The sequence below is a fragment of the Salmo salar genome, chromosome 22, assembly GCF_965601325.2.
Source record: "Salmo salar chromosome 22, fSalSal1, whole genome shotgun sequence".
NCBI classification, from domain to species: Eukaryota; Metazoa; Chordata; class Actinopteri; order Salmoniformes; family Salmonidae; genus Salmo; species Salmo salar.
Window position 1 is genome coordinate 38,045,576 of NC_138312.1, and position 16,360 is coordinate 38,061,935.

The following is a 16,360-nucleotide window of genomic DNA, read 5'->3' on the forward strand; positions in this document are numbered from 1 at the left end:
AACTATATGGTGCTATCAAACTGTGGCCACTATTGAATTAGTGCAGTTCTTCATGTGTCCCATTCGTCTTTCCTCTTCAGGTGGCTCAGTGAGTTCTGAGTCAGAGGAATCCTCTTTCCCGGGCCTCTTGAATAACCAGCTGGGACACAGGTAGTGTGGATGGACTCAATAGAAAGACCGGGAGGAACATTCTATTTCACGAGACTGATGAGAATGACCAGCAAGACTGTTGTGACATTATCAACCACTAGAGGGAGCACTGTACAGTGTTCCCTCCCTATAGGTGCTGGATGAAAATGTAAAAGCCTTCTCACCTCAATGCCAACATTTGACATAAGGACATTTCAGACAAAAAAAAAACCTGTTTTAAAGATCCAGCTTGAGGAAGCACCTGTCTTTAATGATCTCACCAATTTCCTTAACATGTACAGCGGAGTGCTGGTGCTATCAAATCCGTCATACATATAAATATATCTAACCTTTCTGGTCCACCATAAGGAGAAAATAGTTTTTTGACACCTGCTTCACGTCGAGACAGTTTCTGTACCGTTTTTATATTGAGCAGGAATTTATGCAACTATGAAGTAGATGGGAAAGTAGCAGAAGTCTTGCCTCCATTGGGAATATAAATGACTCATTTGTCAATTTAGTGCAGTTTCATGCCAGTCTGTGACAATGTGGTAGCAAGCCATTGTAAATATTAATAGGAAGAACCCATGTCTTCCTGTACAGTATTCACTAAGGGTAAGGCAATATTATTACAACCATACAGCTACCACTTAAGAGCCACATTGTTTTTGATGATCAAAACTGGATTTGTATGTCTCTAACGATGCAATGAGCATTTAAGGCAGAATCTTAACTTAAAATGTACACAACTCAAGCTTTTGTCCAAATCTCCCACAAACATGGACGCATGATTTAGGTAAAAATGTGAGTTATTCATGCACTTTGTTCTGATTCTGCCCAAGTTAACATATCTTGCATCACTTAATATATAACATCTGGGAACATATTTAAAACCTTTCATCTTAAGATCAATATACATTTGTCTTAACATGTTTAGTACATTTTATTAAATTATTACTGCCAGGTACTCTAAAAATCATTTGGTTCTCATTTGTATAACGTCATGACGTGAAAATTAATCTTTGCATCATTTTGTCCTATGTTTGTGATACAGCAACTACATAGCCCTTCATTTGACAAGGGTGCTCTTTACTAGATGGGTGATTGTCTTGTACTGTATATAGTTGAATGTGGAACAGCATTTTGTCCTTGCATGTTTTCTGTAATAAACAATAATGAAACAAGCAAGCCATAACGTTCTTGTATTGATTTATTAAACTGAGACTCTGCACTATGCAGTGATCACAAGTACCAACGTGAACTAAAGACATTGCAGAGTGAGGCCCGGTAGTATAGTCATCCCAATACTGTGGTTTACTTTGTATCTCTAGAGTCTACGTTAAAAGGCCATCACACCTGCTGTAGCGGTCAGAAACGTTGTGAGGGCGTTCCACCTCTCTGCACTCCCAGGGCTCTGGATACCATTCTGCGGGCTACCGCAGAGTCTGTCCGTGGCCTCTCCTTCACCGGCTGGATAAACTCTGGGAAATACAGAATCATTTTATATTACAGTATGAACTAAAGAGATAAGAACATAGTATGGTACCACCAAGTTAGTTACTTACAATGAAAAACAAATATGTACCCAGATAGAAGATACCACTTCATTTAAATAATTCTTTCTTAGTGCTACTGTATGGAGGTAACAAGGACAATACCGGCACGTCTTATGGCTTTCCCTTTGGCCTTCTTGCTCCCGTCAGACAGAGTGCATGTCTTCAGGAGAGGGTGCCGAATGGAAAGTGCATGGAGGGCTAAACAAACACAGGATTGATTCAAAGACTCATCTCTGATGTCATTAAGAAAGAACACCAACTTCTCAACTAAGGCCAGTAGGTCACACAACCAACTCCAATTTCTAATGTGCCTAAAGAAACTCGTGACTCTCCTTGGACTTAAATATCCCTCAAAATATGAAAAGAATAGATATACTCAAAAACCGTACCTGCAGATTGACTGGAGAACACGCCCAGGGCGTGAGTGTTGTCCACCCACTTAATCTTCATGCCTTCGTCGCTGGAAGACAGAGACAAGACTGGGAGAGTTAGACAGCCCTTATGAGTGTGCTGTGGGCTTTAATGAGAGGCATTCACCTGTGCTGTGGGGCAAAGTTTCCCCTAGGTACAGATCTACGATCAGCTTCCCCTCCCCAATCCTAACCATCAGTTGGATTTTTTTTTAACTGATCCAAGATCAGCGTCTCAGGGAAACATCACCCTACTCTTGAGGCTTTTACCTGTAGTCTGCAAAGGCATCCAGCAGGTCGCCTGTTTTGAACATGGCCGGGAAGTCGTAGATCTCGATGACGTGGGCAAATTCGCCCTGGTTGATCCACACGTTCTCGAAACAAGAGTAGTCGTTGTGGGCGTGTTCAATGGCCACGTCAGTCTCTGTCAAGTGGGCCTTGATCTGACGAGAAATTCAGCCAGTTATTGAGATAACAACCTATCCCAAATAAGTGTTTCTCAGTAATCCTTTTACATATACAAAATGTGAAATATAGCCTATACAGTAAGAACTGTGGACACCCCCCACCCCAGTGTAACACAACGCCCAATTCCCTTTAAAACAGATGTCTGATTCACACTATAGAACCAAAAGGCTAGCCTACACCTAAAACTATATAGTATATTTAACTTGAGGACAATCAATAATGTCATGGTCCTTTTTGTTCCATTTTGAAACAGATTTACAAAACCAAAAATTTTAAATCTCATAACTGAAGCCTTTTGAATAAATTAACAGAAATTATATAATCCCCATAGATCAACCCCCCCAGTCCATTGTCATGGAATTAGTCTGAACTTCACCACACTGTACCTCTTGGCTAAAATCAGCAGCATCGCTAGCAGCATCCATGGCTGGTGTTGTATGAGAGGCATGGTGTTGGTGGGAGGTCACGTTGCTACTGCTCACAGACGACTCCTCCGTCAGCACCTCCTCCGCTACATGTTCCTCCTCCTCCTCCTCCTGGGCTTCCCTAGTCTGGTCCTCCAGGGTCAGGGCGATGAAGTAGGACACCGTCTGGTCCCAGGCGGGGGGGCAGGGCTCCTCTTCTGAGAAGCGAATTAAGTCGTCCTCATGCCCAGCACTAGAGGTGGTGGTGTTAGAAGGCACACTGTCCTGGTTGGTGTTGGCCTGCGTTTCTGACAGCGTTCCCTCCGTGGTGTCTGAGGAGCAGCAGGAGCAGGACTCTGAGGTGGAGGTGCATCCCGAGGAGGTGAAGCTGAGAGTGGGCAGGTCGAGGTCCACCCCTGCTGGTGGTCCGTGGAGATTACTGCCACTGTCCCGCTGCCTGTCCCTAGCCGCCCTTGGGACGTAGATGGGTTTGTCAGGTCGTTTGGCGTTACCTCCGCTCCGCTGGGCCAGGGGTTTGGGTCTGGGCTGGAGGTCCGTTCTGCTGCTCTGCATCCCCATACCTCTCCTAGGAGCCTCGTAGAAACTGTCTGTGTTGCTTTCATCCCCCAGATCCAGCCTGGCACAGATAACACAGTATACTAAAGTCACCATGTAACACTGAAATAATGGGCAATAATGCACATTAAGATGCCCCTATACAATGTAGTTACTTTAGAACTACTTTGGCAGCCAGACGGATCAATTTAATGTACAGTGTGACCTGATAATATGGCATATGAATTTACCAGCTGTTTATCCAGGAAGTCCCATCGAGGTCAGAAGACTTATTTAACAAGGTAGAACTCAATTTAAGACCTTTTGTGTGTGCTCTACCTGAGGTGCGAGTAGCAGACAACTACCCTGCGGCTCCAGCCCTCCCCCACGGAGAAGGTGGCGAGGTTACGGTGGTTCTCAGTGGTTTTGTGAATCAGGTAGCGAAGTCTGCTTGATAGAGGGGGGAAGAGTAGGACACTGGGGAGGGAGGGGACAACACTCAAGCCAAAGTTTATTTAGGGTGACATCCAAGAAGTGACTTTGGTGACATCAACTCACAGATAGACTTTGATCACCTGTAGGTACATTATGATCTGCGACGCCTAGCTAAATGCCATTGGCAATTAATACACATTTATGTTTAATGGCATTGACAGGGAATGTGTCCCACAAAGAAAATGGACAAGCCCTCAACTTATGATTGTGACAGAATGCAGAAAATGGCAGCTTACCTTTTCTGTTTCTCTCTCTGTAGGTAAGCATCCAGTTCGTGCAGGACTGTGTGAACAAATTCATTTTCTTGCTTGGGAAGATAACAGCCATCAAAACAAGGAAACGCCAGGGTGGCGATGTTGGCACTTTGTAGCTGCAAAATAGTCGTCTATTTCATGATCAACGGTAAGGACGCAGTTGACTCAGTGCGACAACCGTTCATATATACACACCTCAGTGTGGTTACAAAAACCCAATCCTACTTCTAGCAAGCACTTTAAGAAAACATTTCCAGGCTTACGTTAAATTCCCTATCAGCTAAATCCCACAAGTACAGGGGGCGGTAGCTTTCTCCAATATGTGTCCACTGCACTGCCCATAACAGGGTTCTCCAACCCGGTTCATGGAGAGCTACCATCCTGTAGGTTTTCCAGTTGTTACTGACCTGATTCATCTTATAAACCAGCTAATTATTAGAATCACGTGCGCTAGATTAAGGTTGGAGCGAAACTCTACAGGACAGCGCTCCAGGAATAGGGTTGGAGATCCCTGGCCCATAATTGTTCCGTTGCTAAGTTTAGCTAGCTAACTCTGCTATAGCTAGCTAGCCAATGCTGAACAGAAGCTATTCAATCAAGCCGTTTCAATTACGCAATTATAAAATCAGACATATTGTTCTAACCTTTAGTTTGTCAGTTAAAAAGATGCCCAAGTAATAAATTACCAAGAAAAAAAGTTTTGAAATAATTCCAAAGCACACATCCAACACTTGAAGAAAAAGCAGCCAGACCCTTCCAAAGAATTATTGCAGGTTCCATCTCAGTGTAATTGTGCCCCCTTGCGAACAGGCGCAGAATGCATTCAAAGTATTTCATTATTGCTAACGATGACTCACTCCATTGATCGTAGGATATTGTTCACTGCTATTAAAAATGTTATTCACTTATTTGCAGTTATTTGCAGTTTGTCTAGCTAACTACATCCCTAGTTAAAAAAAAAAAATATATATATATATATATATATATATGGAATGTGAGCTATATTTAATTGAGTATGGCTTCACAGATTATTCAAGAAAATAGTTTATTTGTAGATACACATTACACTACATATAATAATCAAGAACAAACAATAGATTGGCTTTTAATTCCTGTCTTGGGATTCAACACATTATCAAGGTTTCTGTGGTGGATTTGTGGTCAATAATTATTTACACATATTGGACAATATCAAGGATAGGGGGTAGTCTAGAAACTCCATAACTTTGAACCACAGTCAGGGTTGGAGTCACAATTCCTGTCAATTCACATTTAGTCAAGCTAAGCAGTGAGAACATTGAGGTCATATCCCAGTATGTGAGTTAACAATTTCATCCACATTCATAAATTAAAACTAGCCAATGTGAAACCCTGATTCTTATTGGCAATAAAAGGCAACCTGTGTGCTTAAACACTGGTGAACTGTCACTATAGAACAGACACCATAATACAAACCCACACAACGTTGCATACGAAACAAGTTCATATCAAATAGCCTGTGTCTACAAGGTGATCAAGAGTACACACACACACCAAATCAGTACATTATCTTCTGACAATTATACTGAACAAAAATATAAACGCAACATGTAGTGTTGGTCCCATGTTTCATGAGCTGAAATAAAAGATCCATACACGAAAACATTTCTCTAATTTTGTGCACACATTTGTTTACATCCCTGTTAGTGAGCATTTCTCATTTGCCAAGTTAATCCAGCCACCTGACACATATCAAGAAGCTGATTAAACTGCATGATCATTACACAGGTGCACCTTGTGCTGGGGTCAATAAAAGGCCACTAAAATGTACAGTTGTCACAACACAGTGCCACCAATGTCTCAATTGGCATGCTGACTGCAGGAATTTACACCAGAGCTGTTGCCAAATAAGTTAATGTTCATTCCTCTACCATAAGCCGCCTCCAACGTTGTTTGAAGAATTTGGCAGTACGTCCAACCGGCCTCACAACATGTAACCACGCCAGGCGAGGCCCTCCACATCCGGCTTCTTCACCTACGGGATCGTCTGAGACCAGCCATCCGGACAGCTGATGAAACTGAGAAATGCTTTAAAGCCATTTTGTGGAGAAAAACTCATTCTGATTGGCTGGGCCTGGCTCCCCAGTGGGTGGGCCTATGCCCTCCCAGGCCCACCCATGGATGCACCCCTGCCCAGTCATGTGAAAACCATAGATTAGGGCCTAATTATTTTATTTCAATTGACTGATTTCATTATATGAACTTTAACTCAGTAATTTCGTTGAAATTGTTGCATTTATATTTGTTCAGTATACATACAAAAGGAACAGCAACATTTCAGCAAAAGCTTATAGTTGGTTTTGAGAAGTACAACTTAGAAGTACCTGAAGTAACAAACCATAACTCAGAAAATGTGCTATGTTACTGTACATCGTTTACGTTTGTAACATCCAGGAACGAGAATCCATGAGTTTGGAACATGCTAGCACTGCCCCATTCCCTCTCATTGTATTTGCTAAAGTAAACATCTGAATTGTGGTGGATTACAGTTTCTCCTGGCCCGTAGACTACTGTCAAGGTAAGGAACCATTTTACTAATTATGTACGTTTTGGTGAAGCAGAGAGGATATATTAAAACACAGGTTTAAAAACTGTGGGTGAAATATACATTTAAGGGCTATTTGCATTGACCTATTACACAGTGCACCTTTAATTACAAGTAAGGGTTTAAAAATGGCAATATAAAACAAAATGGCACCATTCATACTAAAGGTGTGGTCTTGCTTAACTAGAATAAGACTTTTCACATTAAAATGAATCATCTCAATAAACATGTAAAAACAGGGAGTGTTGGTCTCTCTGGGATATAGGCTACTAGCGCACATTGCCCATCTCATATGTGGAATAAATAAAAACAATTATATCTACATCCATAAGGAATCATTGATGGTGTGGTGAGACAATTGGGAAGCACCAGGTGAAATAGGCCATCCTGCATAAGAGCAAAAACAAAAACACTTCAAATTAACAATACTGTGAAGGTAGTCCTGACAGCTGGAGGCAGGGAGCAGTGGATTTGTCAAATAACATTGCTTATCTGAACATTGCTGTTCATTAACCATAGGGAATGTAAGTCAAGACATATCATGACAGTATCTCCAAGTCAATATTATTCTATTCTTTCTAGTTATTTAGACACTAAGCTCTTGTGAGGTTGCTATGAAACTTATTTACATTGGTATCCCCTGTTAGAGTTAACAGGATGAGAGAAAATCTTATTTAAATGAGGTGAATGTCAGAGAAAAACACTCACCTTTGGTGTGGTTTATCTTCCAGAGCCAATGCTTCGATCCTCAAAGATGGTGATTTCAACCTGGGGAGGGGTTAGTTAAGGAAGCTGGGATCCAGCAAGAAATGCAAGACAGTTACACAAGAAAGGTCTAGCTGTGCATCCCAAATGGCATCCTATTCCTTTTACAGTGCACTACTTTTAACCAGAGCCAAAGGAAAATATAAAGGGATTATGGTGGCATTTGGGATGCAGCCACTGTTAGTGTGAGCCTCTGGGACAGTAAAGGATACAACCCTGAGACCTCTCTCGATTGGGTCCGTAAGCAGCAGTCCCAGAGGAGCGTAGATCTTCTCATTCTGCTCCTTGATGAACCTAGCGATCTTCTTCAATACCTAGAGACAAAAAAAGTAAGCCCTTCACCCATTCATGGCTTGGCCTCAAAAAAAAGACTACACCTAATATGGCCACTGGTCCACGTCATAAAACATAGGTTCAGTCCCAAATGACAACCTATTCCCAATATAGTAAGTGCACTACTTTAGACCCGGGCCCACAGGGACCAACCCTTGGCCTACATACTTCTATGGAGAAGACTGAGGGACCTACTTTCTCATAATGGGTCTCCATACAGAGGAAGATAGTGTAGGCGGTCATGCAGGCCAAGCAGCCCTCCAGGTAAGACTTGCCACCAATTTTCTCAGCCTCAGCATAGAGGTTGTTGAGCGTCTGCATCGTCTCCTCAAACTGTTGCCTGTCAACCTGAAAAAAAATGATGCCCATCGATCCCTCAGTAAGAGCTCTGCTCGACCAAAGTCACTGAGCAATAATGGAGAAGTAAACTGACTACAAAAACTGACAGAATGTATGACAATTCTATTTGAACAGCAGTCGGCTTAGTAGCTGTGTGGGTGATCGACGGCCGCAGACAAGATGGCGGAGTGAGTGGTCGCATTAAACTGAGCTCCTGAACTTTAACATTGAATTCAAACCCTAATTTGAGTTTGACGATGATTACAGTTAAAAAAAAACTTGCTGTCTTTTTGGGGATTTTTTATTAGTTTGACGGTTTACTGAATCACTTTGTTATACGTCAAGCAAGTTCAGCCAAGCCTAGCTAGCTAGTACTGTAACATTAGTGGAGATGGAAGCTAGCAAAATGTAGAGGGAGCTGTCGTAAACGAGGTAGATCCTATCAACTATATGGAATATTTTGAAACTACCCCAGAAGTAACGGTACAGAGGTCAGAGGAATTAGTCTTTGGTACAGGTGTCCAAATAACCCCTTCGAAACCCTCCAACCTGAAGAGACTATGAGAAAGTGACACCGGGCAGACTCAACCATCCCAGCCTATCACCAATGAAGCCATCTTCGAGGCAATCCAGGGTTTAAACAAGAAATTTGACGAATAAGATTGGCTTAATGGCTTTGAGAGGTTTCATAAAAATACCCTCCCAATTGCAAACGTTTCCAAAACTACAGAGTTTAATGCAGCAGGCATTAATATTACCAGATGATGCAAAACTGTTGAAAAATAAAGTTGATGCCCTGACAAAAGAAAAACAATGAGCTGTGCACAGCCAGTGCTGAACAGAACCGATACAAGCGCCGATGAGGGCTGAGACTGAATGGGCTACCTGAAACTGATGGTGAGAATATCAGAGGGATTGTGATTGACATTATTGGGAAGGTTTGTTCCATATCCCCGATACATCTACCGCGATGTTCAGGGTACACCGTCTCGGAGATAAGAGAAAGGAGAAGACACAGACAGGTCATCATTATGTTTGCGTTGAGGAACGTGAGAGACGAGGTGTGGAGAGCTGCCAAACTTGCGCCGATCTGCAGGGAGAAAGGCATTCGCTTTGCAGAAGATTTGAGCAAGCGCGACAGGGATGCCCGTTCGAAGCTGTGGCCACAAGTCGATGAGGCAAGACGGGGGGGGGCTTTCGCGAGGGGTTTTCTGTCATTGACGGCCACAGGGTGGAGCTAAGTGACTGACTGATTTATGCTTTAGGAGTTGGCCTGTTTATACAGTAGTAGGCTAATGAAGCAATATACCGTTTCAACTGGTAAGTTTATTAATGCAATCGTTTATCTGAACATAGGGCGATACTGTTCGTAGTGGCGAGTTTTGGATGTGAACATTAACCAAAGTAAGCACACTGTGGTTTTTGTTTCTCATTTGATGGCTTACTAAGATAACCGTTTTTATTCATTGTGTTTGAAGATCGATATTATGTAAGTAAATATCAATTTATTTTTCATATGGCTTGATTAGCTTTCAGAGATGTCTTTATTAAGTTTGAGAGTTCAATTGAAGATCTAATCTATTAATATAATATGTGTTATTACACAATCTATCCATTTATTTTCCTTTTTATGGTCGTTACTGTTCGTCAACAATTTTTGAAAACGTATGCTACCTTTATATTATTCAGGGTCTAGACAACTATTTCTCTTTCATTTTTATCCTTGCATACCAGGGGTTTACAGAACAATTTAAAAACGCAAGGCAATTTTTAGTTTTTGTAAAGATTTATTAAAGTCCAATTTTTATTTCATTTCAAGAGACACATTCCTCAGATGCGGACTTAAAATGCTGGACTTCACAATGGAGTGACAATATCATTTTTAGCCATGGCTCATCTCATTCTACTGGTGTGGCAATACTTTTCAGATGGTTCCCAGGTACAGTTTTAGAAATCACATTACATATAGGTAAATATTTATGGTTATTACATACTGCCCCCCCAAAAATTAGGACATCTATTAGTAAAGTCTTAATTGAGTTGAAAAACAAATATTTTACAGATACCATTGTTGGAGGTGATTATAATGTTGCTCTTGATGCTCCTTTCCGATATTTGGCGTTCACAGAATCCAACTTTAAAACTATTTTCTTGGTTCAACTCTACAACTAGCGACATACAATTAAAATCTAGAATTGATTATTGGTTGGTATCTTCCAATCTTATATTTCCTCAGCTCCTCTGACACACCATTGTTCCATTCTTCTTTCCTTTTGATAATGACAAGAGATTTACTAAAGCATACTGGAAATGAAAAAGTCATTTTGTTTACAGACTAAAGCTCTTATCAGAGAGACCTGCCTCTATTCTGCTCTCTCTTCTACTAACAAATGGGAAATTATTAAATTCAGAAATCGATGTCTTGCCATCACTACTGGTAAAATGCTAGCTCAGAAAAGATTCTCCAAGGAGATGGATATTATTGTCGTTATTAACAGGTTGAGCAATAAACTTGATTTAAATGAAGATGAAAAAGCAGAGCTTGCTAAATGCCAATGTGAACGACATATACAACGATAAGGCGCCGGGTGCCTTCATCCGTTCAAAGGCCAAATGGATTGAAAAAGGTGAAAAAGAAACATCTAATTTCTTTAATTTGGAGAAGAGTAGGCAAACTAGGCATAGTATTACATCCATTTATGCAAGTGACACAATATCTGATGATCTTGAAGTGATTAATAAGAAAAATACACTTTCTACAGTTCACTATATCAATCTCATCTTTCAGAAGGCGACTTGGATTCCTTTTTTGATTCAGTTAATAACTCTATTTAGCCTATAGAAAGGTTTAAGAGATGATGTGATTCTGATATAGATATTACTGGAGTTGGACCAAGCAATTAAACAAATGCCTATAGGTAAATCTCCTGGACCGGATGGCCTGACTCCTAGCTACATTTTTGTCCTGATATTAGAGAGTTATTGCTTTGTCTACAAAGTGGGTATTGCTAATGCTATCTTATCTCCTTTGAGACAGGGACTAATAGTTCTTATACCCAAACCAAAGAAGTACTCTCTTTACCTGGACAATTGGAGACCTAGTCAGTTGCCAACAACGTGATGGAAGTTACTAGCCCATGTCTATGCCAATAGACTGAAAAAAAGGCCTTGATGATATAAAAATCTGTGAAACTCATATCAGCCTTCATTAAAGCAAGGAGTATCCATAACCATGTACGATTGGTTTTAGATATGATGATGGCTTTATATTGTTTTTAGATTTTTTTTAAGGCTTTTGACACTTTAGAACACAACTTTCTATTTAGAACACTCTCTACTTTTGGGTTTGGGGAGAATTTCTGTAAAGTGATAAGGATGATATTAGCAGTTCGGTGGCTATAAGTAATGGCACATCCCCTCGTTTCTCTATTGCCAGAGGAATTAGACAGGGTTGTCCAATACCCCCTCCTATTTATTTTAGCCACAGATTTACTAGCCATTTTTCTTAAAACCTGTTGGGGCTAGGGGGCAGTATTTTCACGGCCGGATAAAAAACGTACCCGATTTAAACTGGTTACTACTCTTACCCAGAAAGGAGAATATGCATATAATTAGTAGATTTGGATAGAAAACACTCTAAAGTTTCTAAAACTGTTTGAATGGTGTCTGTGAGTATAACAGAACTCATATGGCAGGCCAAAACCTGAGAAGATTCCATGCAGGAAGTGCCCTGTCTGACAATTTGTTGTCCTTCTAAGGCATCTCTATCAAAAATACAGCATCTCTGCTGTAACGTGACATTTTCTAAGGCTTCCATTGGCTCTCAGAAGGCGCCAGAAAGTGAAATGAAAGCTCTGCAGTCTCTGGGCGAAAAACAGCAGGAGTTTGTGAGTGGTCAGGCAGGGAACACTGACACTGGAGCGCGCGTGCACGAGAGGACTCCATGTTTTTCTTTCTCTCTTTGAACGAATACAACGTCGCCGGTTGGAATATTATCGCTATTTTACGAGAAAAATGGCATAAAAATTGATTTTAAACAGCGTTTGACATGCTTCGAAGTACGGTAATGGAATATTTAGACATTTTTTGTCACGAAATGCGCCCGCGCGTCACCCTTTGGATACTGACCTCAACGCACGAACAAAACGGAGCTATTTCAATATAACTATGGATTATTTCGAACCAAAACAAAAATTTTTGTTGAAGTAGAAGTCCTGGGAGTGCATTCTGACGAAGAACAGCAAAGGTAATCCAATTTTTCTTATAGTAAATCTGAGTTTGGTGAGGGCCAAACTTGGTGGGTGTCAAATTAGCTAGCCGTGATGGCCGGGCTATCTACTCAGAATATTGCAAAATGTGCTTTTGCCGAAAAGCTATTTTAAAATCTGACACCGCGATTGCATAAAGGAGTTCTGTATCTATAATTCTTAAAATATTTGTATGTATTTTGTGAACGTTAATCGTGAGTAATTTAGTAAATTCACCGGAAGTTTGCTAGTTCTGAACATCACATGCTAATGTAAAAAGCAGTTTTTTGATATAAATATGAACTTGATTGAACAAAACATGCATGTATTGTATAACATAATGTCCTAGGAGTGTCATCTGATGAAGATCATCAAAGGTTAGTGCTGCATTTAGCTGTGGTTTTGGTTTTTGTGACATATATGCATGCTTTGAAAATGGCTGTGTGATTATTTTTGGCAGGGTACTCTCCTGACATAATCTAATGTTTTGCTTTCGCTGTAAAGCCTTTTTGAAATCGGACAGTGTGGTTAGATTAACGAGAGTCTTGTCTTTAAAATGGTGTAAAATAGTAATATGTTTGAGAAATTGAAGTTATAGCATTTATAAGGTATTTGTATTTCGCGCCACACAATTCCACTGGCTATTGACTAGGTGGGACGTTGCCCAGGGAGGTTAACAAATCTGAGAATTTAAAAAGGGATCTGTATTTTTGGTAAAGACATAAATATCAGTCAATTTGCAGATGATACTGCCCTTTTCCTAAAGGATAGAGTGGCTATTCCCTTGGCTATTGACAGAATCAAGAAATGTTCTATGGCCTCTGGGTTGACTCTGAACCTTAATGAATTGGCATGAGATCACATTTGTTGCTGTGACTCCGTCAACATTGCCTCCATACTGGTTAAAAAGGAAGTTAAATATTTAGGAATTGTTAACACTAAAAACGTTTCAGATAAAGAATCTTTAAACATTGATAATAGGATTAATTCCATGAGTTTCATTAAGTCAGTGGCTGCAACGTGATCTCAATTTTGGGTCGTATTCTTTTGTCCAAGACTGAGGGTTTATCTGGAATAATTTACCCAAGTCAGTCCCTTTTTCTTTCTTCTAATAACATAACGGCAATTCTGTTATATTTAGATTTGTTTGGAGGAATAACACGCATTATATTTCGGAATCACAATTAGTGAAAGACTATGATCGTGGAGGTTTACAGGCTATTGATTGTTGTTAGTGGGTGCTTTTAGAATTAAATGGTTAAAATTGTCTGTCTAATCCTACCTCTGTGGTATCACATCCCTAACAATCTGTTTTTAAACTTGGTAGACTTGAATTTCTAATGAAATGTGATTGTGAAGTTTCACCAGCAAATTACAAATTTTTCAGGAACATTTTCCCCCACAAAACATTGATTTGGAATAACAGTGTTATTCAAATTAATAGGAAATCAATTTTCAAATGCCTTTGGTTTGACAAGGGTATTATTTTTGTATGTGATTTGGTAGACAACACTGGGGAGTTTTTGCAGTTTGAGTTTGTTGGTAAATTTCGGGTTAATATTACTCAGAGAGAATATATGAAGGTTTGCAAAGCAATTCCACTTCATTTACTTGGACTTATTAAGAACACTTATATCATGAGGTTGTTCCCTCTTTTCCAAGTTTACAAAATAATGACTTGAATCTTTTGGATAAAAAAAAAATGCAACAATAAGTGGATACAATTGGGAGTTAAGTACTTTTTGGTGATTATAATTCAATATATTGCTATGGAAGTAACCTTCCCATGCAATGGTCAAAAGTTAAAGAAACTAATTTTAAAATATTTTCTTCCATCTACCCTGTTAATGATTTCTTGCACAAAAGATTCAATTTTGACAAAATGCCATGTATTTTCATTCCTCTGATTCAGAATCTACAGAGCACTTGTTTTTTTTCATGCCGCCATTCTAGTAAACAATGGATTGAAATTCATGAATGGTTGTGTATAAAATCTCCAGAATTACCTACGTTTAACCTTTGATGTTAATTGGCATTATGTTTATCCTTGCAATTTCGATCATAACTATTTTATTCATATTATTATTATTCTCTTGGCCAAATATCATATTCACAAATGTAAATGTGGGAAACATCCCTTATTTTGTATTATTTTTTCATTGAACTTACAGTTTTATAAATCCCTCAAAGTTGTGAAACTTAAAAGGTTGAAAAAAGTATTAGAAGTCATGTCTCTGAATGTCTCATTGCCTTTTCAAATATTAATGATGTCCTGAATTATAATTCACAGGGATGTCCCTGTATTGATGTGTAATATTGTTAGTGTTGCAATTAAAATATGCTTTTTTTTAAGTATAAAATAAATTAATTTTTTTTTTAAATGTAAAAAGTGTGTATGGTCTCATACCCTAGACTCCAGCTCTGAGGGGAACTTGGTCTGGAACCTGCAGATTGTACCCGAGTTGTAGTCCCTCTGGACATACACTTTGGAGGCGACGGCTGCTTGATGTTGCAGGTCCTGCAAGTTGTGCGTCTGAAAGCATGAATTGAATAAACATCATGGGATCATTTGCCTAGTTATTAAGGTAACCCAAAAAGCTATCTAGCTAGCTACACAGACAGAAGGCTCAGTCTGGACAGAGGGCTAGCTAACGTTAGCCACATTTGTTGACAACATCTTGCTTGGCTTGTAAACCAAGCACCACAGTACAGGCAGCCACCAACTGTGAAATGTATATCCACTAATTCAATTAGGTAGACACGGCTTAGTTGTCAATGCCTAAATACAGTTAAAACGATCAATGTAATTTACCTCAGCCATAGTGGACGTTTTCCTTTCAGCTAGCTTCTTCGGGTAGTACTTCCGCACAGTGTTGCCAACAAATTTTCAGGGTAACTTGCTAGAGGCAGGTTGATTTGTTGCTAAAAGTTGCTAAATGACGTTGTGATGTCATTGCGTGATAACGTACAAATGCGTCGTTACGTAGAATACACAATAACGTTACTCAAATTTGACATTTGTTCAGGTACAGACTCCCACTCTTTTCTGTACAATTTTGATTGGGACATGTTGATTGATGTTGTAAGTTCTGTTCAAGATCAAACATTCGTGACCAACTATATTCATTGGGTTTGGCTTGTCGAACCCTTACTACTGCAGTCAGCCAACAATGATTTGGAATTTGCTGAAATTGCTGCTGCCTGTGCACAGCTGAGCGCCTGCTGCTGACGTCACTCACAATGACTTTTGCAGCCAGGCACGTGTGTTGTGGCAGTGTGATAGAGAAAATCGTTTTGTGTCATTTAGAGGGAAAATACGTGCATTTTAGTGTTTAAATCACTTTTCAAAAGTTGCTAAAAGTTCCAAATACATTTTTAAAAGTAGCTAAATTTGTTGCTAGGTGCTGATTGGAGAAAAAAAAGTTGCTAAATCTAGCAACAAAAATGCTAGGTTGGCATCACTGCATCCAACAATGATTAGCAATTTACTTAAATTGCTGCTGACCTGCTGCTGCCTGTGCACGAGCTGAGCGCCTGCTGCTGACGTCACTCACAATGCACTTTTGCAGTCAGGCACGTGTGTTGTGACAGTGTGTCACAGAGAAAATCGTTTTTTTTTGTCATTTAGAGGGGAAATGCGTGCATTTTAGCATTTCAGTCACTTTTCAAAAGTTGCTAAAAGTTCCAAATCAATTTTTAAAAGTAGCTAAATTTGTTGCTAGGTGCTGTTTGAAAAAAAAGTTGCCAGGGTATTCTGAAAAGTTGCTAAATCTAGCAACACAATTGCTAAATTGTGGCGAGAATCTGTCTCCGCACCATGC

The 16,360-nt window shown here is 39.9% G+C and overlaps 3 protein-coding genes across 8 annotated transcripts in view; 1 reads left to right on the top strand and 2 right to left on the bottom strand.

Annotated features, from left to right (window-relative positions):
* Nucleotides 1-1,317, top strand: part of loxl2a (lysyl oxidase-like 2a) — a 72,262-nt gene extending 70,945 nt beyond the window's left edge. For both annotated transcript variants that reach the window (XM_014167933.3, XM_082967588.1), the window contains one exon: nt 81-1,317. In XM_014167933.3, the coding sequence (XP_014023408.1) occupies nt 81-154 (74 nt within the window). In that variant the 3' untranslated portion in view covers nt 155-1,317. The remainder of the gene's footprint in view (nt 1-80) is intronic.
* Nucleotides 1,318-1,321: 4 nt separating this feature from the next.
* r3hcc1 (R3H domain and coiled-coil containing 1) lies at nt 1,322-5,058 on the bottom strand. 5 transcript variants are annotated; one of them, XM_045705830.2, is made up of 8 exons: nt 4,916-5,058; nt 4,254-4,387; nt 3,862-3,969; nt 2,950-3,604; nt 2,366-2,538; nt 2,075-2,145; nt 1,788-1,883; nt 1,322-1,610 (listed from the first exon to the last, which is right to left on the bottom strand). In XM_045705830.2, the coding sequence occupies exons 4-8, from the start codon at nt 3,544-3,546 to the stop codon at nt 1,498-1,500; spliced, it is 1,050 nt and encodes a 349-aa protein (XP_045561786.1). In that variant the 5' UTR covers nt 3,547-3,604; nt 3,862-3,969; nt 4,254-4,387; nt 4,916-5,058; the 3' UTR covers nt 1,322-1,497. The 5 variants fall into 5 exon arrangements, with proteins under 5 accessions (XP_045561786.1, XP_014023412.1, XP_014023413.1 ...); XM_014167937.3 differs by having other exon boundaries at nt 3,862-3,999; XM_014167938.3 differs by having other exon boundaries at nt 3,862-3,999; nt 4,254-4,402; nt 4,916-5,057.
* Nucleotides 5,059-6,533: 1,475 nt separating this feature from the next.
* goga7 (Golgin subfamily A member 7) lies at nt 6,534-15,411 on the bottom strand. Its single transcript, NM_001141039.1, is given in 6 exon segments — nt 6,534-7,242; nt 7,564-7,623; nt 7,833-7,934; nt 8,149-8,301; nt 14,947-15,072; nt 15,352-15,411. Coding segments are annotated over 5 exon segments (438 nt in total). The 5' UTR covers nt 15,361-15,411; the 3' UTR covers nt 6,534-7,242; nt 7,564-7,575.
* Nucleotides 15,412-16,360: the final 949 nt, after the last annotated feature.